Source organism: Vulpes lagopus, chromosome 13 (genome assembly GCF_018345385.1).
Source record: "Vulpes lagopus strain Blue_001 chromosome 13, ASM1834538v1, whole genome shotgun sequence".
Lineage (NCBI taxonomy): Eukaryota > Metazoa > Chordata > Mammalia > Carnivora > Canidae > Vulpes > Vulpes lagopus.
Window position 1 is genome coordinate 59,256,955 of NC_054836.1, and position 26,303 is coordinate 59,283,257.

Consider the following 26,303-nt stretch of genomic DNA (forward strand, 5'->3'; position numbering starts at 1 on the left):
GGTACTGAGCTCGTCCACCGGGCATGCCGGATCCGAGGGGCAGCGACGCAGCGCACAGGCAGGACAGCACACGGCGGCCCGGGGCGTTGCTGGAAACATGTTTGAAAGCCAAATGTACAAAGTTCAAATAGCGGATTTACTGTTAGAGGGAAAGTGTGGATCTCAGAAAGGCAAAAACGTTTCAAGACACTCGAGACATCCTTCTCTTCCCTGGCCACACTGCTGGTGGGTAAGAGCCTCCACGGCCCCTCCGTGCGGGAGGGCACCTGCCGGGCCCCAGCCTCTCCTCCGACCCGAGGGCTGTCCCGCCTGGCCCTGCAGCAGGAGTGGGGTGGACGGGAGCAGCCGGTTAGGAGCAGGGTCCCAGGTCTTATGTTCCGTGCTCTCCCAGACGGGGGCTTCTCCCCTGTGTGCCCCTGTGTGCTCCCCCATGAGGCTCATCAACTAGCGGCCTCCGCGAGAGGGAATCGGAACACACTCCCGGCCGCTGGCCGAAGTCGCACGCTTTTGCACACCTTCCCCTCCAGCTGGCACAGCAGGCGCAGCTCTTTCATGGGGTCGTTTGCATTGCCAGCTGCCTGGAGCCCACAGAAGCCCCGACCCTGCGTGTGAGAAGTGGTCGGGTGTGGGTGCGGGTTCAGTGAGCACAGGGGGGCAGGGTCAGAGGCTTAGGGCGGGGAGAAGCTCGGGTGAGGAGCCGCATCCTCGTCCTCGTCGTGGCCTTCCCGCCCCAGTCATCCCGTGGCTCCTTTTGGGTGGGCGACCCAGTCTGTTCAGGTTGCTAGAATAAGCAAGTCCCCATACTCGGGGGCTCATAAATAACAAGAAATTCAGTTCTCATGATCCTAGAGGTTGGAGTCCAAGATGAAGGTGGTTGCGGGTTGAGCGTCTGGCTTCTTGGTTCACGTGTTTTCCTGCTGTCGCCTCACATGGCACAAGGGGCAGGGGGCCTCTGGGGTGTCTCTGATGAAGGCTCTACCCTCCGCCCCCGATCACCTCCCAAGGGCCCCTCCATGCTGGGCGCTGGCAGGACACAAACATTCAGGCCGTAGCGTTTGGAAGATGGGATCGGGAAGCTTACGGAGGCTGCTTCGCTTTTTGGCTGCAACATCCCTAGCGTCCGAGGGGCGAGGGCAGCAGCAGTCCCAGCAGCGCACCGGGCGAGCGTGTGCCAGGCACCCGGCGGGGGGAGGACGCGCTTCCGCCAGTTCCTCGTGGACTCGACGGCCAGAGGGACACGCAGGCAGGCAGGTCTGTTCTCTCACCAACCCCGCCACCGTCTCCGCACACAACACGCTCCTCTTCGTGCTTTGAGGCCTCTTTTCTCTGGCGATCGAGTAAAAGACGGGCTACCGACCCGGAGCGTCAGGAGCTTGCAGGTTCATCCGTTTCCCCAGCACAGGGCCACCTCTCCCCACGTGGTCTAGCTTCCCTCCATGCTCAGTGCGCCCCAGGGAGGAGTACTTCATGCAGAGCTCAAGCGAGCTGTTTTCTGCTTTTTGCAGTAATCCCTACGCCCAGTGTGGGGCTCGAGCTCACAACCCCAAGGTCACGAGCCACTTGCTCTACTGACTGGGCCAGTCAGGCGCCCTGAACAGCGGTGAGTGAGGGCAGCCAGTTGTACCTCGAGCCAGCTGCTGGGAGGGTGGCCTCCCCCGTGGGGAGTGTGTCTATAAAGTGCCCGGACACGAGGCAGGAGGAACCTGTCTTGCGTCTCTAACCGACGGCCAGCCAGTCGTTCTCCCTTCCCAGAGGAGACATCCTATGTTAAAAGCATTTCCTCCATGGAGGTGCCCTCCAGCCGTCGGCGCGCTCACTGGATTGCAGGAAGGCTCTGGCCGAAGAAGCCCCAGGTTGCTGGATGGGGCCTCCCCGGCCGCAAGCCGCCTAGCGCCGACTGCCACTCCGGGCCAGGCCTGCCGTTGGGGCTCTAGCTGGCTCCGACGGGACGGGAAGCCCAAGAAAGGGGGTGGGGGAGAGGGGACACAAGCCGCGGGGTGGGCCTAGGGACACCAGGCGGGGTGGCTTTGAGGGGGCTGGGGATTAGCTGTTGGCATGTGACGGTCAAAAACCAAGTGTGTGAGAGAAAAATCAGCCCGCGTGAGGCAGCCAAAGCATTCCGAGGGGCGCGTTAGGAAAGGTGAAAGTCGGCGTCTTATTCCGCTACTGTTATCTACAGTACGACTGCGGCCCACGGCCTCACTCAGGAGGTTAGGGGCAAATCTTTTCCCTGAGCAACGTGAGCATTTTTTTTTCCTTTTTTAAATTTTTAGAATATTTTTCCTTTTATACTCATTTTAAAAAGTATTCTAAATGCATTTCTACTCTTAGTTTTATTTTTTTTTTTAAAGATTTTATTTATATATTCATGAGAGACACAGAGCGAGGCAGAGACCCAGGCAGAGGGAGAAGCAGGCTCCATGCAGGGAGCCCGACGTGGGACTCGATCCCGGGTCTCCACGATCAGGCCCTGGGCCCAAGGCGCTCAACTGCTGAGCCACCCAGGGATCCCACTACTCTTAATTTTCTAACTGAACATACTTCTCATTCCTTCAATTAAAAATGGGGGCATGTCAACTGAATTGAAATTACCATATCATGGGGGGGGGTTTTCAAATTATAAACTATAAATACTGTTAAAGTATCAAGGGCAATACAGGCTAAATGCTTTGAGCTTCACCTGGAATAAAATAGTAAAATATTAGCTGATCCACTTCAAGACAAATACAAAAGGTAGAACAATGATAAATTTTACTTTAATCAAATTAAAGTCAGGAATATAAAGACTCTGGCTCAATTTTTCTTTAATTTCCCAAATATCACTTATTTTCCTACTGTCATAGCTTAATTGTAATAGGCATACTATAAGACATTTGTTCCAGAAAAAAAAATAGTGATTACAAATAAAAAAATGCATCCAAAAATCCTTATACACCATTTAATATACCAAAATGTCAATGCCAAATTTCTGATTTTAATGAGGAAAAGTCTTATCATTAAAGGAACATTGCTTCATTTATACTGTGGACTTTTAAAAGATATCTGAAAATGAAAAGTAGTATAATTATTGCTTCCAAAGTTGGCACAATCTATACAAGACAGAACTGAAACAAGAGCAAAGTGCACCGAAGCTGCCACGGGATCCGTCCTTATCCCTTCTGACATTTTGTACAGCTTCACAAAGCTGTCGTTTTGTAGTTTTTACCTTGAAAGGGATGTCTTGCCATCTGGATACTTAAATTCTATACATGTTAAGATATATCCTGAGGATATTAGTGTGTTTAAACACAGGAATGTCTTAAATTTTCCATATTAACCAGTACAATAAATGCTTGACAGACGTTACTGTGAAGTTCCGTAGGTATATTACTTTGCCAGACAATACAAAACAATTCGCAATGCAAAACCGAGAGTACTTTAATCATTAAAAAAAAAAAATACAAAAAAAGCAACATTTATTTCACCATCCCTGGAATTGGAAAATAGCTATTAATTTGCAGAATCTAGGGAAGTATTTTAAATGTCAAAATACACGCGCGGAATGTGGGTTAGCATATAAGCACCAGGAGTCTGAAAAGTTCACAAAAATTCTTTTGAATGTGTAAGGTGCGTTTATCCTTGAATTACATTCAGTTTGAGAGAAGAACCAGTACCCCAAAGTTCATTAATATTTAAGAAATAGCTGAACAGCTTCCAAGTCGGTTTACAGCAAAATAAAAATACTGCCTTTAGGTTTTTTTATACAAGTTTTCTAAAATTTAGATTCAAAATTTAAGTGCTGCCTTTTATGGTGAGTAGTTTGATCATTAATTTATGTTCCAGTTTAAGATACTTCATACACCGTAGGTATTTAATGCCCCAACAATAAAACAAAACAAAAACAAAATAAACTAGAGTCATTTAGTGAACATCTCAAATGAACAAAATTTTATGCAGAACTGGGTATGAAGTCATCCGGAGTCAAACAAAATCACTTTTTTAAATGTTATCAGTCCACTCAGTAATGAAGACTTTCCTACATACGTCGTCGTATCTTCAGGCAAAAACTGTTACGAAATTAGATGAAGTAACTACAGAATTGTGTTTCTTGGTTTACCATCAAAATGATGGTGATATTAAAGCATGGCTCTTTCCAAACCGCTTGGCCAATGCTGATAACAGGCAGGCAAGGAGACATCTGCCAGCGTTGCCCCACGGCCCCCGCCGCGACTGTCCCCCAGCAGCCGGTCCGGGCGGGGAAGCCAGGCGGCCGCTTCCCGGGGGGTCCTGGGGGCCGCGCGCTACGCAGGTCTGTAAAATCCAGTTACTCACGCTGCCCACTCAAAACCCGGACCGCGCCAGCCCTGAACACCAGCTACCTCTACAGAGTTCCTTTTTTACTGGGTACGTTAAAAAAACAAAAAACAAAAAACAAAAACAAAGAACATGTTGTGCTTTTCACACATCTGATACAGGTTTTCATATCATTTACTCTTAGGTTTTTGGGAAGAGAAGAGAAACACTAAGAAAATAGGTATGCCAGAGAGTCAGACTGCAAAATAACGCCGCACACACGCAACTAGCCAAGCATCTTTTTAATTTAAAAGATACTATCATTAAAAGGCAACATACATATATATATATATATGTCTATACACGAACGTATATATATATATACATATAGAAAAGAAAGTCTCCTCCTCAAAATCCTTATTACTCGACGATAGGTTTTCACAGCAACCAGTCTATGTATCAGTATGTTTTTCACCCTCTGTTCAGGGGCCACCGGGAACGCCTCCAGAATAAAGGCCGTCGTTCCTGCAGGCGTCTAACACTCTACTATTATTAGGGAAATGTGCTTAGAAATGGTTCAGTGATTTGCTCATTACGATGACTATTTACAAAGGCATCTATTTACGTCAGCAATAAATAATCCTGATATCAAAAGGGATAATGCTCATGCACACATCGAGATGGCTGCATGCTCCGGGAGTATTTACACGTGGCTTCTCCGTCTCAGCTCTGCCAGGAATAGTGAAAGTGCGTTTCCCTCAGCGTCCCCGGCGTTAGTCTTGCTTCTGGGGGATGCATCCTTCCATTTCGACCACCTCGGGCCATCCTTCGTATTTGTTTGTGTCCTTGTTGTTCTTTATGTGCTGTTGGAATACAGTAATACATACGGTTTAAAATTTTTTTTTAATTTTTATTTATTTATGATAGTCACAGAGAGAGAGAGAGAGGCAGAGACATAGGCAGAGGGAGAAGCAGGCTCCATGCACCGGGAGCCCGACTTGGGATTCGATCCCAGGTCTCCAGGATTGCGCCCTGGGCCAAAGGAAGGCGCCAAACCGCTGTGCCACCCAGGGATCCCAATACACACGGTTTAAAGGAAGAAAACGCTTTATGAACAGTTTGCCTCCCGTCACCGGCTTTGGCGAACTCGCTTCTGCGACACCCGTGGCCGCGAGAAGGCCACACACGTCACGGTGCCAGACAGGCAACGAGAACCCTCGGACCGGGCAGGCCTCCGAGGAACAGCCCAAAGAACAACACAGTGGTCAGGCCTACATTCGACCGCATTCTGGAATATTTCTAAACTTAGCAGATTATAGAGTCGAAAGCTTGATTGGACTCGTTAGTGACGAACGCTTCCTAAATGGCCCGCGACAGCAGCAATCATATGCCAGGAACTGTGTCACAGAAGGGTAAAATTTCCCATGCAGAACAGAATCAGACTATTTTTCAGTTTTGATTTTAAAACAGGGCTGTGGGCATTTCAAATACCTGATTACCAGGAGCTTCCGAAAAATACGTGAACACACTTAATGGCTGCTTTGTCAAAGGGCCAAATAACCAGGAGAGGATATTCCTGGTTATTATATACACGCCACACGGTTTCACGCAATTTCCTTTTGTCCGTTAATTCTGAAAGTCTAAGAGAAGACACTAACCTGTTCAAAGGGGCTCTTTGTCTTGATGCCTTTCCCACCACAGAAGACCCAGTTGTCTCTAAAACCAAGGTTAGTAATAGACGTACTCCCCAACTCAGCAATGAGCCGTCGTGCCTCATCGTTGAGTCTTGAAGAGGAAGAAAAAAAAATCATCAATACGGAGCACTGTACATTATCTAAGTAATACTGACGCACCAGTATGTTAACATGCACCATGAGATAAAATGAGAAAATACCAGCTTAAGTAAGTAAGTGAACATTAAAAAATACGGAATTTCTTTTCAGAGCACCATTCCTATTTGAGTTCTCTACTGACAAAAGACGTGAAATCGAGCGATTCCTTTTACGTTTATTCTATCAGGAAACACCTTTTGGATGTCTTTGCCTTACAATGATTCACTTTCATCTACATCCACCAAAAGATAAGGGATGCCGCAGCTAGTAGGTGCCTACCTCGGCGAATACAAGGTCTTAAAGCCACCACTGTCTTCATGACATTAAAAATCACTTTGAATTTCCACTAATCCCTTGGTAAGTTACATTTGAATAAAGGTAGACGCTGGCAGAAATACAGGTGTTTCTAATACTATGTTTTATTTACATGAGCCTTGAGAATAGGTATATAAATTATACTTCAGTAATAACTGTCGAGTGGTTACTTAATAAAAATGAACCGTAACCAGACAGCGGCGAGGTACCTGCCAACGAGGAAGGGCAGTGGCTAAAGTCATGTGGTGAGGAAAGAGCTAAAATGGCATGAAGACATTTTGTGGGGACGCCTGGGGGGCTCGGCGGTTGAGCACCTGCCGTTGGCTCAGGTCATGACCCCGGGGTCCTGGGATCGAGTCCTGCATCGGGCTCCCCACATGGAGCCTGCTTCTCCCTCTGCCTGTGTCTCTGCCTCTCTCTCTGTGTCTCTCATGAATCAATCAATAAAATTAAAAAAAAAAAAAGAAATCTGCGTCGGTTATTATCCTAATGCAAGTATTCTCAATCTCCCCTCTGTCACTCACAAAAGAGAAGTTCAGCAGATACATGCTAGATGTGGGGGGAGGGGGGGGAAGGCAGTAAATTCTATGTATCTCCCAAAAGATGGCAGTTACAGGTCACTTAGGTTTATTCTGCTAAAATCTGAGGCAAGGTAAGTTTTATATTTGCAAACAGCTGGGGGACCGTTAAATGCAAACAGCACGAGGGTCGGCGAGGCAGGCGCTCCTTATCTGGCGGCCTCCTCTGAGACAGCTCACGCTAACGTCAGTCTGCTCCCTTCCTCGTGAATGAAAGAAATGCTACACCTAAGAGTTCTCATTTAAGCAACTTAAAGATGAACAAAATAATTTATATTTTTTTAAAAAAAACCTACTTCATAAAGCAAGAAAGAACAGCCTACGGTAGACTTCCACAATTCATGCGAATCACATCCACAGGCAGTGGAGCTGCTTTTGAAAAATCTTTTAATTTTAATTCCAGTACAGATACCATACAGTGTTCTGGTAGTTTCGGGTGTAGATATGGTGATTAACACTCTCCACGCCCCCCGCGCCTCCTCCATCCTCATCGTCCAGCTCCCCATGGAGCTGCCCCTCTGGTGACCAGGGGTTTGTTCTCTATAGTGAAGACTCTGTTTCTTGGGGTCTCTGTCTCTCCCCTTCCTGCGTGTTTCTTAAATTCCACCTGAGTGAGATCATACAGCGTTTGTCGCCTCGACTGACCCAGCACTGTACTCTAGCTCCACCGACGTCGTTGCAAATGGCAAGACTTCATTCTTTTTCCTGGCTGAGCACTATTGCAGCGCGTGCGTGTGCACACACAGATACACCGCCTCTTCTTTATCCGTCCATCGCCGGATGGACACGTGGGCGGCCTCCGTAGCTTGGCTCCTGCAAACAGTGCCGCAGTTATAACCACCGGGGTGCGCGTGCCCCTTTGAATTAGCGTTTCTGTCTTTTTGAGGGTAAGCACCCGGTCGCGGAGCTGCTGTAACCCCAGCCGGGCGCTGCTGTCCTCCTGGACCAAACTCCCTAGGATCGCTGAGAAAACCAGCTCCAACCCTAGAACACTTAGCCCTGACTCAGACTCAAGTCCATATAAAGTGATGCACTTATGACCTGGTGAAATAAAAAGAGACGAAATGGTTGTGCAAAAGGCCCCCTGAAGTCCTGGCCTCTGAAGATTTTGAGACCCCCGAGAGTCCCGTGTACCCGCTTCCCGTGCTCTCCCCGCAGTCGGGGGCAGGGTTTCCCCGCGCCGTGCTCACACGCAGTAGCCGCCGCTCTTCACCTGTCGGCTCACTCGGTAAGCAACCTGGGGGTGAGAGGGACACCCCCTGAACGCGCTGCCGGACCCGACTTCTTGTTTCCAAACGGTGTTTGCATGTCGAGGATCTGGAAGGTGGTCAAATCCCACTCTTCAGTTGATCCAAATGTTCTGTTTCCTGGCTACGTTCTTACAATATTTCATTTGCATCATCAACACTACCAGGTGAGTCATGCTGCTATCAGGGGAGTAAAGCCAAAGCGCCATCCAGGTGGGCGGCAGGGTCACCGGGCAGCCGGCGGAGGCTCTGGGGCTCCGAGGGGAGGGGAGCAGGGCTGCAGGCTGCGAGCGTCCCGGAAATCCTAGCGAACCGTCAGACCTGGGGTGGTCTGGGGCACCCCGCCACCTGGCCCTCGGTGCATCTCACTACAGTTTTATAACAAGTTTCTCAAAACTTTCTACAGTTGTTGGCTCTGCTTATGTAGAATTTGGAGGATTTCATTATTCCTTTTCGACATCGTTAAGTAAAAAACGATTTGCTTCAAAAAGAGGTTTAAAATCATGCAACGCGGCCAGTACTTTCAATATTTTCATCATTCGATACACATTCGATATCAAAATATCCTCTTTTCTTTAAAAGCCAGTGTAACTAATGTATAAATTCTAAAGACACAAGCTTTTATTCTACATAGAGCACGTTAAGTTTGTTACATATACTTTAATCTCTATTAATGGTCTTAACTAGCTGAGATGCTGGGGCGCCTGGGTGGCTTAGTTAGTTAAATGTCCGACTCTTGATTTCAGCTCAGGTCGGCCCTCGGGCTCCACACTGGGCCGTGCAGCCTGCTTAAGACTCTCTCACTCCCTCAGCCCATCACCCCCGCCTTGTGTGCACTCGCTCACTCTCAAATAAATAAATAAATAATTAAATAAATAAATGAAAATGCTATTTACAAACTAGCTGAGATGATACAAATTTCTATGGAATAAATTCTTTTAGTTAAGAATTTTCTTTAAAACGAATCAAAAATTATCCGGGGACAAACAAGAGAGCAGACAGGGACCAAGTCTTCCTAGAAGAGATTCTACAACTGCACGGAGGCCATCTGCAGCAGCGATGGGGGGCGTGGAGCGGGAGAGGGGGTGGGGGGCGAGTCAGAGATCTGCCTCCACCTTTGCGGCAGAAGGTGCAGCACCTGAGAGCCCCACCGCCACGCCACCACGCCGGGCCGATGCTCCCTTTCTTGAAAGCCAACATGGAGAATTAATAGTCTGATTAACAGGGGAGGACCGCTGGGGAGTAGAGGCAGAGGTGTCGACAGCTGTGGAAGAGAACTGCCTTATTAATTACTCCGGGACACTGAAGAATAAGCAACGCGAGGCACATTGACCATGTAGCCCAGACCTTAACGAGAGCACATTACAGGAAGTTCAGGTTAGAAACTGAGAATAGGACTCTTAAAAACACAAACCAAAAACCCTAATAAGTCTCACTATACAACTGCTAACGACCCCAGGAAAGAGGAGGATAGGTCCTGACCCGGGGCTGCTGGAGGAGTGCTGTGTCGGGCTCCAGCTGAGAAAAGTGTCCAAAGATCTACAGCAAATCAGACTACTCACGAGGAAACTCTGACTACTACCACCGGCGGGGCTCAGGATAACACGAGACTCCCTAAAACTAGCACAGGCCACACAGGGAACTTCCGCTGCGAAGCGGAAACGGCGAGGGGACCCGCTGTTTCACAGGGGCGGTCTGAGATCCAAGCTCGCCTGCCTTTCCAGGGAGGCAAACACTCTGACGGACCTACAGAGGGAGGAGTAGTTCAGGGACGTCCACACAACTGCTTGCAAGTAAACCGAAGCCTCCGGGCCACACATCACACAGTGAAACTCTAAGGACCTCTCCCAAAATCTTCAAGGTGGCGTCTGCTGCTTAGAAACACGGAAAATGAAGAAGATGCTAAGTCATTAAACGGAATAGTCCACGCTCCGAAAACGGCAAGGAAATTTTTAGAAACGTTGGGTCGATAAAGCTACTTCCCCCAGTTCTCAGCGAGTTCTAGAACGGATTACACCACGGAGATCCTGTGAACAACAAGAGCAACAAAGGGTGGGAGGAGGAAGAGAGGAGGAGAGGGAGGGAGTAGTGAGAAGGAGGGAGGAATGAATCACGCCACGTTACGGTCGTGTCAGCTACTTCAGCATCTGAAGAGGTCTGCGGGCAGGACATCGGGGCACTGCAATTAGCAGAGCCCATGGATTTCTTTTTCTTTTTTTTTTTTAATAAGTTAATTTTTTATTGGTGTTCAATTTACCAACATACAGAATAACACCCAGTAGAGCCCACGGATTTCAAGTGAGCATCTGAGAGTCTCAGAAAACAGCCTCCACGAATAAAATAGTGCCACCGCAGCTGGACGGCACTGCCTAGCAGGGAACGTTGGCAGCTGTTTAAAAAGCAGTTTCCGTAGTTGATTCACAGAGGACTCCCTTGGAAGAGGCTCCTGGTGAGGGTGGCACGCTGCCCCGGGGGAACATTTTTATCAATGACTTCGATTTGGACACAAGAGAGACTTTGGAGAGACTACAAAGCCTGGACCACGGAAATCTTGTAGGACGAATGTCAGAATCATGACCTAATGGGCCCAAATCAGCAAAATTAAATTTAACGAGGATAACAAGGATAAATGACTATAAAGTCCTTCATTTAGATTAGACAAAATCAAGTCCTGAAAGAGGAGGAAGACCTGACTTGGCAGTGGTTAAAAACAAAAGGGAGGGGGGGAAGAGAAAAAAAAAAAAGAAGTCTGAGATCAAACGCAACGATCTGAGAATCTAACTCAACCAAAAATTCAAGAGCCAAAAACGTGACGTCACCGTTTAAAGAAAACTAATACAATAGCAGTCTGTACACATGTTTAGAGAAGCGTGTCTCCGAGCTGCCTAAGAGCTCGCGTCCGCACTGCACCGTGATGTGGCCAGGCCGCCTCGGGAGCCCTGCGGGCCACTGGGCACTCACGTTAGGAGCCGACGGTCAGGCAGGGAAGCAGGGGCCAAGAGGTGCGGCCGGGAGGGTGCGCGCACCCACAAGCTGACCGCCGCCGAGGGTGACGGAGCCCTGCGCACTGGCAGGGAGGGGGAAAGAAGGAGAAATGCTACTTCTTAGTTCCAAACACGTCGAGCATCACCTGCCCCGGGGAGCGGATCCACGGTTCCCGCTAAGACGATGAGGTCTGGCAGGTGGCGGGGGGGGGGGGGGGGGGGGACCAGCGGAGAACAGGGGGTTCACCTGAGGATGGCTCTGGCCCTGTGCCGTGTCACCCGGAGAAACGGCGAGCCACTGGCACCCTGCGAGGTGGCACATATGCGACACTCCGTGCACTTCTGCCCCCAGCAGGCGTCCGGGATGCCTCACCTGGGGCCACCTGCCCTCCCACCTGCCCCCAGCCCGAGGCGACCCGCCCACCGTGCCGTGACCAGAGGCAGGACACCGGAGCAAGGCAGCTGGCTCGCTCGGCGATCATCCTCCCGCCTTAGGGGAACGACAACCAACTGACTTAGCGGGCTCTGGCTGGAAGGGAGGCACCGTTGGACGCCTGCCCTCTCCAATACGTAGGTTCTCTTCAATACAGTTTGTGGTTTTGTTTCTAGAACAGGTTTCCAGGGTCACCTGGGCGGCGCAGCTGGGTAAGTGTCAGACTCCTGACTTCAGCTCAGGTCCTGAGATCCTGAGATCCTCGTCCGGCTCCACGCTCCGCGGGGAGTCTCTTCTCTCCTCCTCCCTCTCCCTCTGGCCCTCCCCCTGCATGCTTGCTAGCTCGCTCTCAAATAACTATATTTCAAAAATAATACATTAAAATGGGCTTCCTTGTTAAAATCAAGAAGTCCTGGAATAAACAAAGGTAAAGAGGTTTCCCAAGGACCAAACTTCAGGGCCGTGCGCTGTGAATCCCCGGAAGAGGTGAAACGCAAGGTGCCGTCTCCAAACTTCTTCACCCAGCACAGGCCCGGAGGACTGGCATCCCACCAGACCACACGGAGGCCAATCCCAGACACGCGCAGAGGGTCAGAGGACAGCCAAGGGGCTCACTGCAGGCAGCAGTGACCGGGACCAGTCCGAGTAACTCCGGGGAGCCCATACCAGCTCCCTGTCGCGGAGAAAGCAGGCGCATCCGTTTCATATTCTAAACTCTCCTGAGTATAAGTGGGAGAACAAACCACTCCTTAGGAGGTGAGCAGCCTTATGTAAAGAAAAGCCCCAATGCATCAGTCGCAGCAGAGCTTCTGTTCCCCTATAAGCCTACGTCTCCCGCAGCTGAGGGGTCCTTTCAAACGTTCCATGACCAGATACCTGCCAAGGTGTACGCTTATATTTTGTCACATTTGATAGATGCCGATGGCCGTTTATAATGACCGTTTGTCCATTTTTGTATAAAGGATATGACACAATTTATCTCACCAGTGTTTAGATGAAGGAAGCATTCGAAATACAAATCTGTGTGCCCCAAACTGAAAAATGCAGACAACTGAATTCGTTTAAATGCACAGAAATCGAAACACATACTGACCCAGTGTAAAGACGTCGAAGTTTAGGGTTTCTATTTTGCCTTACAGGTTGGACATCTTCTGAAGCTACTTTTGGTATATGTGATGGGCACTAACAGCAGTTAAAGAATAAACATCTTGCCTTAGTTCTTAGATTTGCTCACAATCTATTATTAGAAGAAGGGAAACAGGGGTGAAGCCAAGAAGATATAATAATGAAACAACATGATGCAAAAAAGAGGTCCTGTGTGTCTATTCAGAAAAGCAGGGTGCTTTAAAATTTTAAAACCTCAAATTATACATGTAATATCCTATTCTATCAGCAAAAGCAAATAGCGAGTTACTTGTTTTTTTGAAAATGAAAGCCTAATTACCCTGTTTAGTTCTATCCAGCTAAACGGCAATGGATCCATTTGCCAGTCTTATTTAACCCCCAATCTGTGGATTCAACACATCCTTAGCTGAACCAGGTAAAATGCATGTCAAAGAAAATACTTCACTTTAAAACATTTACAAAATAGCACTGTTTTCTTAGTGCAAATCTGCAATAAGGTAGTTACACATTAAATATGTGTGGAAAAAACAATCAATAAATAGAAAGACATGCCATATTCCTAGGTGGAACTTCAAGCCTTTTCAATTAAAATCTGTAGAGAATGCGTTCATTCTTGATAAAAGTATCAAACTTTTCATCTGGATAAAATATCATAGAAAGGATTTGAGAAACACTACAAAGGGGGTCTTAGCCACCCCAGAATGATAGTAAACTTAATTTTTATAAAATACTTATTAAAATTTTTACTAGTATCTTGTTGGGGCAGGAATAAATAGATGAATGGAACAAAACTTTTAAAAACAAAGTCAAATATACTTAAGAATTGGCATTATAAATCACTGAAGAAAAAAATGAATGTATTTTTTAAAATACATGAAAACAGTAAAATCACTGGAAGAGGAAAATCAACTAAGTATTCAATTTGGAGATGAGAAAATACTTCTCAGGTACAGAAGTAGAAAAAAACTAAAATGAAATACGACTAAATAAGAATTAGTCTAAACTTGTAAAAGTCAAAAAGCACCAGAAATTAACAAAAATAAATGCAAAATAAGGTATTTTTACATGAGAAATGATTAATATCCTTAACAAACCAAGGGCCCTTCCTTACACATTGTCTGTCCTCTGCTGAGTCAACCTAGGAGTCAACCTAAGTGGTCAAAAGACACTTTACAAGAGAAAGAGCCAAGAACACTTGTGAAAAGAAATGCAATCTCACCAGTAACCAAACAAAGGCACATTAATAAAATCCCTTTCCAAAATCTTTAGAATTAGTAAACTTCTTAACAACAGTCAGCGTCCTGGAACTTCTGAGAGTCATGTTAAATTGGTACACTTAAAAAATCCTTTTTAAAAAAAACATACATATCCTTTAATTAAAATAAAATTGTCCTAAGGAAACAGAGACGATTGTTCAAAAACTTTTAAGACAGTACATTTTTGCTAAGTATGAAAATTTGGAAATAGCCTGAGGGTCCAGCAGTAGGTATTAAGTAAATTTTAAATTATGACACATGTTTGAGAACTATACGAGGCAGACATGAACAATTTTGTTATGAAAACTATTTATTGTTATGGGAAAATATTCACCACATAAATAAGTAAAAGAAACGCTATAAATACTAGCACTCCAAATGTTTAAGATGAAGAAAATATGTGTATTAAGAAAACCGGAGATGGAAACCAAATTATCAATGGTTATCACTGAGTAGATGAACTATAACTGGTCGTCGTCTTTGTGCTTTTCTCTATTTTCCAAATTTTACAACATAGACAATTTGAAGAAAGAAAGTTTTAAATGACCGTGTATTAAATATTATGAACAACATATCACTTACTCTTTCACAGTTAACTCCACTTCTAGGAACTTACCTACCCTAAGGACATAAGCAAAAGTGCTAAAACATCCATGGAAAAGGCTGTTTATCGAAATGTTATTTCTAATACAAAACATGCGGCAATAATAGGGAACTTTTAAATAATGGGGGGGGCATATGGTCAACTGTTGGTGGGCCATGAAAAATGCTACTAAAGAATAGCAATGTCAGAGAAAACAAGGTTGTTAAAAACAGAAGAGTATAACAAACTTCAGGTACGTGGCTCTAATTTTATGACAAGAGATGTATGATAACTAGAAGGAAGCAAATAAAAAATTTTATAGTGTGTATCTGGAATGTGATTACTTGGCTCTATTTTATAAATTTTTTCATTTAAAGTGAATTGCTTTTATAATTAATCATAGTTCCAAGAATAATATAAACTTTTAAGTTTACGTACTTGGTCGCTCCATCATCATATGTTCCCATTAAGACTATTGTTCCATCTTGTATGGACTTGAGAAACTCAATAAATGGGGCCACATCTGGAAAACAAGAAAGGATTGATGGGTTTGGGGGATAACTAAATAGCTGTCATGGTAATTTTTTACAAGTTCACATTAATGAAAATAGAAAGTATTTGCAAATCAGTAATGATTTACTGATCAGTAATCAGTAAAAGGAGACAAATCTTATAAATAGGTCAAAAATGAAGTTTGTCCCTTACTAGGATCCCATCATCAACTTAGAACTTCCCAATCCTTTCATCCTATGTGTCTTTTGTCCTGATACTGCAGGGGCTAAGGGAAAAAACCATAGCAAAGCTGTATTAAAAGTAGGACTTAACGATTTGAAGAATGAAACTTGACAGGGATGGGGAAGGGGGCAGAAGAAAGGCTCACGGAGTCTCTGAGCGGATGTAAAATTGTTCGTGTGGGTACTTATCTAAGAGGAGGAGACAGAGCCTTTAATTCATAAAAGGTTCTGTAAATTCTTAAAAAGTTAAATATATACACGCACACAAACACACACGTATACACTCTGATTTAAGGGATCCGGTGGGCACGTCTAATCACTGTAACCTGGGGGAAGGAACGGAGGTTCTTCTCTAATTACGGCAAACCCGGCTCTGTGCGCTTCACCTGGTGAACCAAGACGCACAGGAGCTTACAAGAGACCACTGCGGGGACCACGGGCTGGCAATGCCAGAGGCACGCACGTGCCACCCATTATTTGACGTCTCGGACTCTCTGACGTCAGGTCTGCCTGTCGTCCCCACATCTAACCACTGCAGAGCTGGATCACTTCAAATTTACTCAGGTTCTTTCCACAGCAACAATTCCAAAGCTGTCCCCAACTGAATTCTATTTTAGGCGAATAGCACTTCCAAATCTGAGAAAACGTAACAGAGCAGCTAATGAGTCTCCTCCTTCCCAACGCAAAGACGGACTCAACTGCAACGCTCTTCACTGGAGGAGACTTTTGGCCTAATTAATCAACCGGTGATGAGGCAACAGAGCTTCTGGTCACGTGGCTGACTTCCGCAAGGGTCCTGCGAGAGTGAGAGTGTTTCCACGCAACAGGTGCTGGGAGGGCCGCCGACGCCGCTACAGTCTCAGGGCGACGGCAGCATTTAAGTCTACGCTGTCTGACCGCCACGAGAAGTCCTCCAAGCCTCATGTGAAAAATGAGTAAAATGCTGCATCTCATTACAAGCTGAAGAAATATTAGAAAAGCTGAATGGTCTGAAAACTTGGGCAGCCCGGGTGGCCCAGCGGTTTAGTGCCACCTTCCGCCCAGGGCCTGATCCTGGAGACCCCGGATCGAGTCCCACGTCGGGCTCACTGCATGGAGCCTGCTTCTGCCTCTCTCATTCTCTCTCTGCCTCTCTCTCTCTGCCTTTCTCTCTGTCTCTCTCTCTCTCTCTGTATCTCTCATGAATAACTTAATAAAATTTTTTTTTTTTTAAAAAAAGAGGAATATAAAAAGAAAAATGAATGGTCTGAAAACTTGACAAAAATTTCAAGAACAGCAGCTATTGGCTTCCAGGAACTATATAAAGGGGATGGAAATGGGGAGGTACAGGGGACAGCCTCATGCTGATAAATATCCCCAACTGGCAACTGAGAAAAGAATCCAAAGATAAATCAGTGTTGGCCTTGCATCAGATTTGAGGAAGGAATTTTTTCCAGACACACTCTTGTTTAAGATGCTAGGTCCTTGTTTCTGTCTGTGGGCGATGGACTCACACCTGTTCCTCGAGGAACATCCACACGAGGAAGAGACCTGCGAATTGCTCTAAGTGCCCCAAACTATAAAGAAAACTCCTTCTCTAAAATATTCATGTATTTTAATATTAATCCTAGTTATATTTTAATTTGAGACGAACAAATCATATGCAAAAGATTATTTAAGTCAAAAATGCTTAAATGGCTTACATCCTTCTCCAAATGACTTATTCTTTTTTTTTTTTTTTTTTTACAAAATTTCAGTTGATGACTTAAAGGATCCAAGGCTTTCAATCAGTTGTCCTGCAGAAAACAGGACTTGGATTTTTAAGATCTCAATTTTGATATTATTGCTCTTAATTACACACAAAATTTCTACAATAAAGCAAAGCACATGCAATATGACCAATGACTTAAATATAGCTTGATGTTTAGTGGAAAAGAGAAAATGAACTAACACAAATAGACTATCGATCTCTCATTAATGGGTCACATTATATTGAAGAGGCTTAAAAAGTAAGTTGGCGCTGGCAAGAGAACAGTTATGAGTTATTCACACTTACCTCCTCCCCACATGTCAAAATACTTGGTGTCCAATACTTCTCCTGTTTTTCCTGAAAGGGATGGAATTCATGTCAGAATATGCAATTGAAATATACAGCGTGTATGACAAGTGATCTTATCCAATGATGGATGTAGATCTATTAGCAGATAATTATTTTAAGACTTAAAATCTGAATTGTATAAATCTAAAATATATTTCTAAGAGTAATTTTTAGAAAAATTAAAATTTTTGACTTTCTCATGAATCTTTGAAGCCAGGAGCACACAAACCCAAGCTTACAACTGAGTGTAGACCACTCAAATTCAGTTAGATAGGTTTCATCCTTTCATGTTACCACCGTTCCTAATTTAAGAATTACCAAAAAATACGTAAACCTTTTATAGAAAGATGAATTGATCTTTTTTTTGAATTGATCTTTTAAAATGTTTTCACTTACTTCTCTTTTAAAATGTATTTTTTTTTTTTGCTATCAATTAGAAAAATACGTAAAGAACCTTTTACCTAAGAAAACAAAGAAACCAAAAATGCAGAAGCTTATTTTTTGTTGTGAATGAAATAAAACACACTTTCCTACACTGTGAACTGGGTAAGGTGGCTGTGGTTCCTCATCGCACTATACAGCCTTACAGGGTTATTGTACCAGGAGGAAAAGACAAGCATGCATGCAGTTAGGCCTTATTTCACGGGTTCATATATTCAGATTTGATTCTGCAAGAATACTTGAGACCTTCAGGATTTGATGAGACCTTCAGGATCTGATGAACTTATTTTCACTAATGAACTTGGGTAACAAATGCGGACAATACTGAAAAGTTACAATTAATTCTTATCCTTTAATCCTCTCCCTACTCCTTTCATAGTCTATCACCCTTTGTCATTTACACACCCTCATGTCATTCTTTCTTTCTATTGTTAGACTCAAACATCTTCAGAATTCATCAATTTAATGTTAGGCTGGTTTTATCCTCACAACCTCATGGGAAACTCTCCACACACTACACACGTGGGATGCTTTCAAGAAAGCATGCTATAATATGTAGACACCAAGTCTCCACCTCCAGTTAGTTTTTAGGAGGATGTGAAGAAGTTGGACAGAGGGCTTTAGTGTCAAGCATAGCACTTTCTGTCCTGATCCCTTGATATCAGAGTGCATTTTACTTTGGGCCACATGAGTATCCACTGACCACATCTGTAAGCTAAAATAATTATTCTTACCATTTACCAAGGCAACATTGATCCCTCTTCCAACATTATTCTTAACTCCACTCATTAAACTGAAAGGGAAAAGTCAAGACAAATTTAGAATTAGATTTTGTGCATATACATGTATCAGACCAATAAAACTATGCCAAAAAAAAAAGTTGAGAATATTATATATACACAAGATTGTTTAAGAACTGCAGTGGAGATGAAAAGATTTGTACTACATCACAGAAGACGGTCTAATATTAAATAATTTTAAAGCAATGTCCTTAAGTAAGATTTCACAAATCAATATATTAAAAAACATCAGGGCCCAAACGTCAGACTATTTTTAGCTACTCCTCTGTGTCAGGTTATAAAATACCATTTTAGAAAATCCGTAAAACATGTAGACATTATGCACATATACTGTCTGCACTGTTCTCAAAGGATCAAACAACTGATCATCTCTTTTACTTTCTGCGATATCCATCTGACATGAAACAGCAGTGAGACTCTTATAATCTGAAAGCAAGAAAAGTCTCACCTACTTCACCTGTGAACATTCTCTCAGTGATTATCAATGTAAAATTCCTCTATACTCAGAAAAAGGAATCTTGTATTCATTTAATTGCTGCATCTAAACACCATCACTTGTACTGTTACACCTGAGGTAATCACCATCCAGTGGCAGCTTACAGACCACTATGATTCTGTGAAATAGAAGGTATGAGGGGAATATCTGCTTCTTTCGGTTCAGTTTGTTGAACCAGAATTGTAGGTACCTGCAATTCTAAAAATGCAAGGTCAGTAAAGTTCTTTTATAAAGAGTCAGATGAATGAATAACATCAAGAGCAACCACCAAAGAAAGCTATACACGAAATACACTCAAAAAACAATATGAATAAATCAAAATAGAATTTTTTTTTTCCTTAAAGATTTATTTGAAAGAGAGAGAATGAGTCAGGGGGAAAAGGGGAAGGGCAGAGGGAGAGGGAGAAACAGACTCCATACCAAATGGGGAGCATGATGAGGGACTCAAAACAAGAACCCCGAGATCATGGCCTGAGCCCAAATCAGATGTTTTAATGGACTGAGCCACCTAGGTATCCCCAAAAATAAATTGTTAAAAATATTCATGAACTCACAGATGCCAGTAAAAGAAAATGGGGGGAAAAAACAAAAACAGAACAAAAAATAATAAAACGGCAGGCCTTAAGCCCTACCATATCAATAATTACAACAAATGTAAATAGTGTAAACATATCAAATAAAGACAGAAATGGACACAGTGGATTAAAATATGACCCAACTATGTGGTGTCTACAAGACATTCTTTCTTTTATTGAGGTATATTAACATATAGGTATACTAAAGTATATCTTTAATTACAAAATCTGTATATATTTAAGTGTATATTTGATATACATTGTGAAATAATCACAAACTAATTAACACATCCATCACCTTAGTTACTAATATTGTGTGTTTTTATAGTAAGAGCATTAAGAGCTACCCTCTTAGCAAGTTTCAAGTATATAATAAAGTACTGTAATACAGTCAAATCATCACATATTAGATCTCAAGACTATAATCATCTTGTGTAACTAATATTTAGCACCCAGTCACCTGTATCTTCTCCATCTACTCCTCCCCTAAGCCCCTGGTACCCACTGTTCTACTCTCTGTTTCTATGAATTTGAATATATAAGATTCCACATAAGTGACATCATGTAGTATTTGTTTTTCTACAGGTGGCTTATTTCACTTGGCCTAACACCTTCCAGGTTCACCCATGTTGTCCAGATGGCAGTTTCCTTTTAGTTGGCTCAATCATATCCCACTACACATATATATACACATATACCACGTTTTGTTTATCCATTCACCCACTGATGGACATTTAAATTGTTTCCATCTTATCTACTGTGAATAATGCTACAATATACATGGGAGTAGATAGTTCTTTAAGATCCTGGTTTTAATTCCTTTGGATATACACCCAGAAGTGGGATTACTGGATATGATAGTTTTATTTCTCATTTTTTGAATAACCTCCACACTGTTTTTCATAACGGCTGTATCAATTTATAGGCCCACCAACAGTGTAAAAGGACTCCCTTGTCTCCACATCTTCAACACTTGTTCTCTTTCATCTCTCTGAACACTGTCATTCTACCAGGTGTGATGTGAGGGGATTATCTTATGGTGGCTTTGATTTGCATTTCTCCAGTGGTTAATGACATTGAGAACCTCTTCATATACCTGTTGGTCATTTGTATTTCTCTTTTGAGAAATGTCTGTTTAGGCTTTCTACTCATTTTTTAGTCAGGTTATTTTATTTTATATTTTTTTGCTAGAGTTGTAGGAGGTTCCTTATCTATTCTGGATATTAATCTATCACATACATGGTTTGCAAATTTTTTTCCCCATTCAGTAGGTTGACTTTCCATTCTCTTGATTGTTTCCTTTCCTGTGCAAAAGCTTTCTAGTTTGATGTAATTCCATTTGTCTACTTTTACTTTTGTTGTCTTGGTTTTGGTGTCTTATCCAAAAAACCCATTGCCCAGATCAATGTCACAAAGCTTTTTTCCCTAGATTTTCTTCTAGTAGTTTTATAGTTTCAGGTCAGGAAACTCACTTTAAATATAATGACATACGTAGGTGAAAAGTAAAAGAGTAGAAAGAGATAAATCCTGTAAACAATCAGAAGAACACAGGATTACTACTCAATAATAAAGAAACAATCCAATTTAAAAATGGGCAGGATTTGAATAGACATTTCTCTGAAGAAGATACACAAATAGCCAATAAGCAAATGAAAAGATGTTAAATATCATTAACCATCAGTGAAATGCAAATTAAAACCACAATGAGATACCACTCAACACCCACTAGGATGGCTGTCACCAATAAGTGAAATAACAAGTGTTACGTGGAAAAACTGGAACCCTCATACACTGCTGTTGAAATATAAATTGATGCAGCCACTTCAGAAAATAATCCGGCAGCTCCTCAGGTAGCTATACACAGAATTACTATATGAACCCAAATCCACTCCTAAGTATGTATACAAGAAAAACAAAAACATGTCCATACAAAACCTATACACAAGTGTTTATAGGAACATTATTCATAATAGCCAAAAAGTGGAAACAAACCAAATGTCCATCAACTGACGAGTAAATAAACAAAATGGGATCTATCTCAATGGAGGATTACTCTGTCAGGAAAAGGAATGAAGTACTGATACATGCTACACGGATGAACTTTGAAAACACTATACTAAGTGAAGAAGCTGATGACAAAGAACCCCTACATACTACATAACACCTTATATATGATATGTCCAAAATAGGCAAACGTCTAGAGAAAGTAAAATAGTGGTTACTTTGGGCTGGTTGGGGGGGAGGGGCGGGGGAGAAGGGAGTGGAATGGGATGGGAATGGGGTAGTAGGGCAACAGCTAAAGGACACAATTTCCTTTTGAGATCTAAAAATGTTCCACAACTGACTGTAGAGATGGTTGCACATATCTGTGGACATACTAAAAACCACTGACTGTATATGTTAAATGAGTGAATTATATGGCATGTGAATTAGATCTCAATAAAGCTGTTTAAACAAAAGGAAGTAGGAGGAGCTATATTAACACCGATTAAATAGACTTCAGAGCAAAGAAAGTTACAAGAGGGAGATTACACAATAATGATCAAAGGGTCACTTCAGCAAGATGGAGTAAACCTAAATGTGTGCAGATCAAGTAACTGAAGTACAAACCATGTGAATCAAAACCAGATAGAACTGACAGGAGAAACAGACAAATGTACGATCACAGCTGGTTATGTCAACAGCCCCCTCTCAACAACTGATAGACAGAAAATTACCAAATGTACAAAAGAACTCAACAACCATAATAGACAACAAGGTCTAACTGACATTTAAAAAACATTCCACCCAACAACAGCAGAATACACATCCTTTTCAAGTGTCCATGGAGCAAACACTAAGGGCAGACCATGTCATGAGGTATGATAATAAACCTCAACCTTTTTAAAAGAATTGAAATCACACCAAGTATATTATTCTCCAACCACAACGAAATCAGTAACAGAAGGATAATAGGAAAATCTCCAAACACTTGGAAACTAAACAATATACTTCTCAATAATCCATGGGTCAAAGAGGAGATCAGAAGGGAAATTTAAAAACACACTGAAATGAACAAAAATACAACTGATTAAAATGTGTGAGGCACAGCTAAAAGAGTACTGAGAGAGGAATTTATAGCATTAAGTACTTAAGTTAAAAAATAAACTTAAAAAAATGCCATAAACCTAAAGTAAGCAGAAGAAAAGAAAAACAGAAATCAATTAAACAAAAAGCTGGCTCTTTAAAAAGGTCAGTAAAATCAACAAACCTTTAGTAAGACTGACAGAGAAGAAAAGAGAAGACACAAATCACCAATATCAAGAGGGAAATGGGTTATCACTATAGACCTACAGACATCAAAAGGATAAAGGAATATTATGAACAATTTACACATGTAAATTTGATAACTGATTAATTAGACCAATTCCTCAAGAAGTACAAACTAACACGACTCATCCATTATGGAACAGATCACTTAGGTAGTCCTGTAACTATTAAAGATACTGAATTCATAGTTTATAAACTTACCTCACCAGAAAATCTCCAAGCCTAGACAGTTTCACTGGAGATGCCTACCAAATGTTTAAAAAAAGAATTAACAGTACTTCTACACAAACTCTTTCAGAAGACAAAATACCTCCAACTTTATTTTATAAAGTCAATATTATAAAAATACCAAAACCAGAATTAAGGCTTCACGAGAAAACTACAAACCAATAGGCCTCATCAGTGTATAATCAAAAATCATCCTGAACAAAACATTAGTAAATAGAATTCAGCATTATATTAAAAAGAAAGTCATAAACCATGACCGAGTCAGGTTTAGCCTACAGACACATGGTTGTTTTAATATTTGAACAGTTACTGTAATCCACTGTATTAACAGGTTTAAGAAAAATCACATGATCATCTCAATACAGAACATCCGTTTGACAAAATTCAACGCGCACGATGAAAAGTCTCAGGAAACTAGTAATAGAGAACTTCCTCAACTTGATGAAGAACATCTACAAAAATCTACACCTAACATCCTACTGGATGGTGAAGGAAAACACTTTCCCCATAAGATCAGGCACAAGTCAAGGGCGTCCATTCTCATCATTACTATTCAACACAGTATTGGACATCCTAGCCAACTCGGTAAGGCAAGAGAAGGAAATAAAGGAACAAAAATTGGAAAGGAAAAAACAAAGCTGTCTTTATCTGCAGAGGACATGTTTGTACAGATAATCTCAAGGAATTTACAAAAACAAAACAAAAAAACTCCTAGGAGTAATAAATTAATTTAGCAGAGTTATAAGATACAAGACCAACACACAAAAATCAATTGTGTGGCTATGTACTAACAGTATAAAAACTGAAACTAAAAATACAATGTCACCTACAATTGCTCAAAAAAACAGGGGATACTTAGGTATAAATCTAATAAAGCACGTAGAGGACCTATAAGCTGAAACCCACAAAGGTTAAGGAAAAATCATGAAGAATATATAAAGAGAGAGAAGAAAAGAGCCATATTCATCAACTGAACAGTAAAGATGGCCAATTCTCTCTAAATTAATATACAGATTTCACACAATTCCTAATAAAATCCCAGGAATATTTTTCTGGAGATGGAGGCAAGGTTATCTAAAATGTATGGAAAGGCAAAAAAAAAACTAGAGTAGCTAATTCTGAAAAAAAAAAAAGGGGGGGGGGAGGACTCATTCTACCCCCATTTGAAGACTTACTCCATAACTAGTATAATCAAGAACATGTGGTATTAGTGGACAGATCAATGGAATGAATAGAGAACCCAAAGCCAAGTGGAACCAAAAAATGCACCAGTTGGAAGTATAGCCAACTTATTTTTTTAACAAAAGAGCAAAAGCAATTTGATGGAGGGAGGACAGTCATTCCAACAAGTGGTGTTGAAGCAACTGGATACTCACAGGCCAAAACTAAACCTCAACCTATGTCTCATACTTTATTCAAAAATTAACGTGGGATGAATCATGGATTTAAATATGAAACATAAAACTATAGAGATTTTAGAAGATCATGCAGAGGAAAATCTTTGAAATCTACAAACAAACAAAAGAACCAGACCCACACTAAAAGACGTTCAACATCGCAAGCAATAAAATGTTGTATCACCGCACATCTGAACAGCTAAAACAAAAAAACGATACCATCGCCAAGCTCTGACACATACACGGAGAAACTGGATCTCTCATATGTTGCTGGTAGAAATGTAAGACGGCACGGTCACGCTGGAAAATGTTTGGCAGGTTTCTTACAAAATTAAACACATGCTTACCACACAACCCAGGATGCCCGAGGATTTTACTGCGGAGAAATACAGACGTAGGTCCATACAAAAACCTGTACACGGCTGCTCACAGCAGTTTTATTGGTTAGCAGCTAAAAACTGGAAACAACCAAACTGTCTGGTTGAGGACAACAGATGATGGATAAAGTGTGGTATAGCCATAACACAGACTGTTTACTCAGCCAAAAAAATAAAAGAAAAAAAAAGAAAAAGAAAGCAGCAATGATTAGGCATCAGTATTTCAAGAGCATTATGCTGAGATGCTGGGTGAAAAAAGCCAATCTCATATGGGTCATATGTTGCATGATTCTGTGTATCTAACATTCTCAAAACATCAAAATGATAGAAATGATGGAAACGGGTGGGTGGCTGCCCGGGGTCAGGGATGGCAGGGGTGACCAGTGACGGGGTAGTGTGAAAGATCTTTGCGGTGACACAATGATTTTGCATCCCAACTGCTGGACGGGCTACATGTCTCCACACATGTGATAAAATGACACAGAACCACACACACACACATTGTTCCAACGCCAATTTCCTGGCTTTGGTGTCGTTCTCTGAAAGAGAGAGTCAAGGGGAAACCAGGTACAGAGCGCACAGGGCTCCTCTGTACGGTCTTTTCAACTGCCTGTGATTTCTATAATTATTTCCAAATAAAGAGTCAAAAAAAAAAAAACACCTGTTTTCGAAGGTCCACTAAAAGAGGAAAAGGATAAAAATCTGACTTTGAAGCTCAGTAGCGTTTGACCATCTACCCACCCATATGGGTTGCATTATCTGCCTTCAACATCTCGCTTATCCTTCTCTAAAATTTACACGTGATAAAGCACAGGCTTTTTTCAAGTGTGTTCAAGAGTAGTTCTGGAAGGTGACCTGTTAGGAAACCAACTCAAGTGCTACTACTCCAAAGAGGGGAGCTTCAGAGCGCATCGCTCTGCTCCTACGTTAGCGAGCTCCGTCATTAATGCCTCAAGCAACAGCTACGGGAGCCCGTTCCCTAAGACCACGGCTCTAATCCTTAAGGCCTCACGGAGGCTCCTCAGGGACCGAAAGGCAACCCGGAGGCCCCGTGGCACAGGCTTCCCACAAGAGGGCAGCAGCTAATCGGTGTTTAAAACCTGGATTTCCAGCAAGGAAACCTGTAACCAGCAAACGACAAACTACTCCACATTTTTAAACGTATCATGAACCAGTCTCATGAACACAAGTGAAATGTTTGATCTTTCGTGAATATGAAGGTTCCCTCACGACCCTGCCACACC

The 26,303-nt window shown here is 42.6% G+C and overlaps 1 protein-coding gene across 3 annotated transcripts in view; it reads right to left on the bottom strand.

The window, feature by feature from the left end:
• Positions 1-2,736: 2,736 nt before the first annotated feature.
• FAM3C (FAM3 metabolism regulating signaling molecule C) overlaps positions 2,737-26,303 on the bottom strand; it is a 51,086-nt gene continuing 27,519 nt past the window's right edge. For all 3 annotated transcript variants that reach the window (XM_041727856.1, XM_041727857.1, XM_041727858.1), the window contains exons 6-10: positions 18,612-18,670; positions 17,395-17,445; positions 15,064-15,148; positions 5,931-6,057; positions 2,737-5,135 (exon numbers count right to left, since the gene is read on the bottom strand). In XM_041727856.1, coding sequence (XP_041583790.1) covers positions 5,046-5,135; positions 5,931-6,057; positions 15,064-15,148; positions 17,395-17,445; positions 18,612-18,670 — 412 coding nt within the window. In that variant the 3' untranslated portion in view covers positions 2,737-5,045. The remainder of the gene's footprint in view (positions 5,136-5,930; positions 6,058-15,063; positions 15,149-17,394; positions 17,446-18,611; positions 18,671-26,303) is intronic.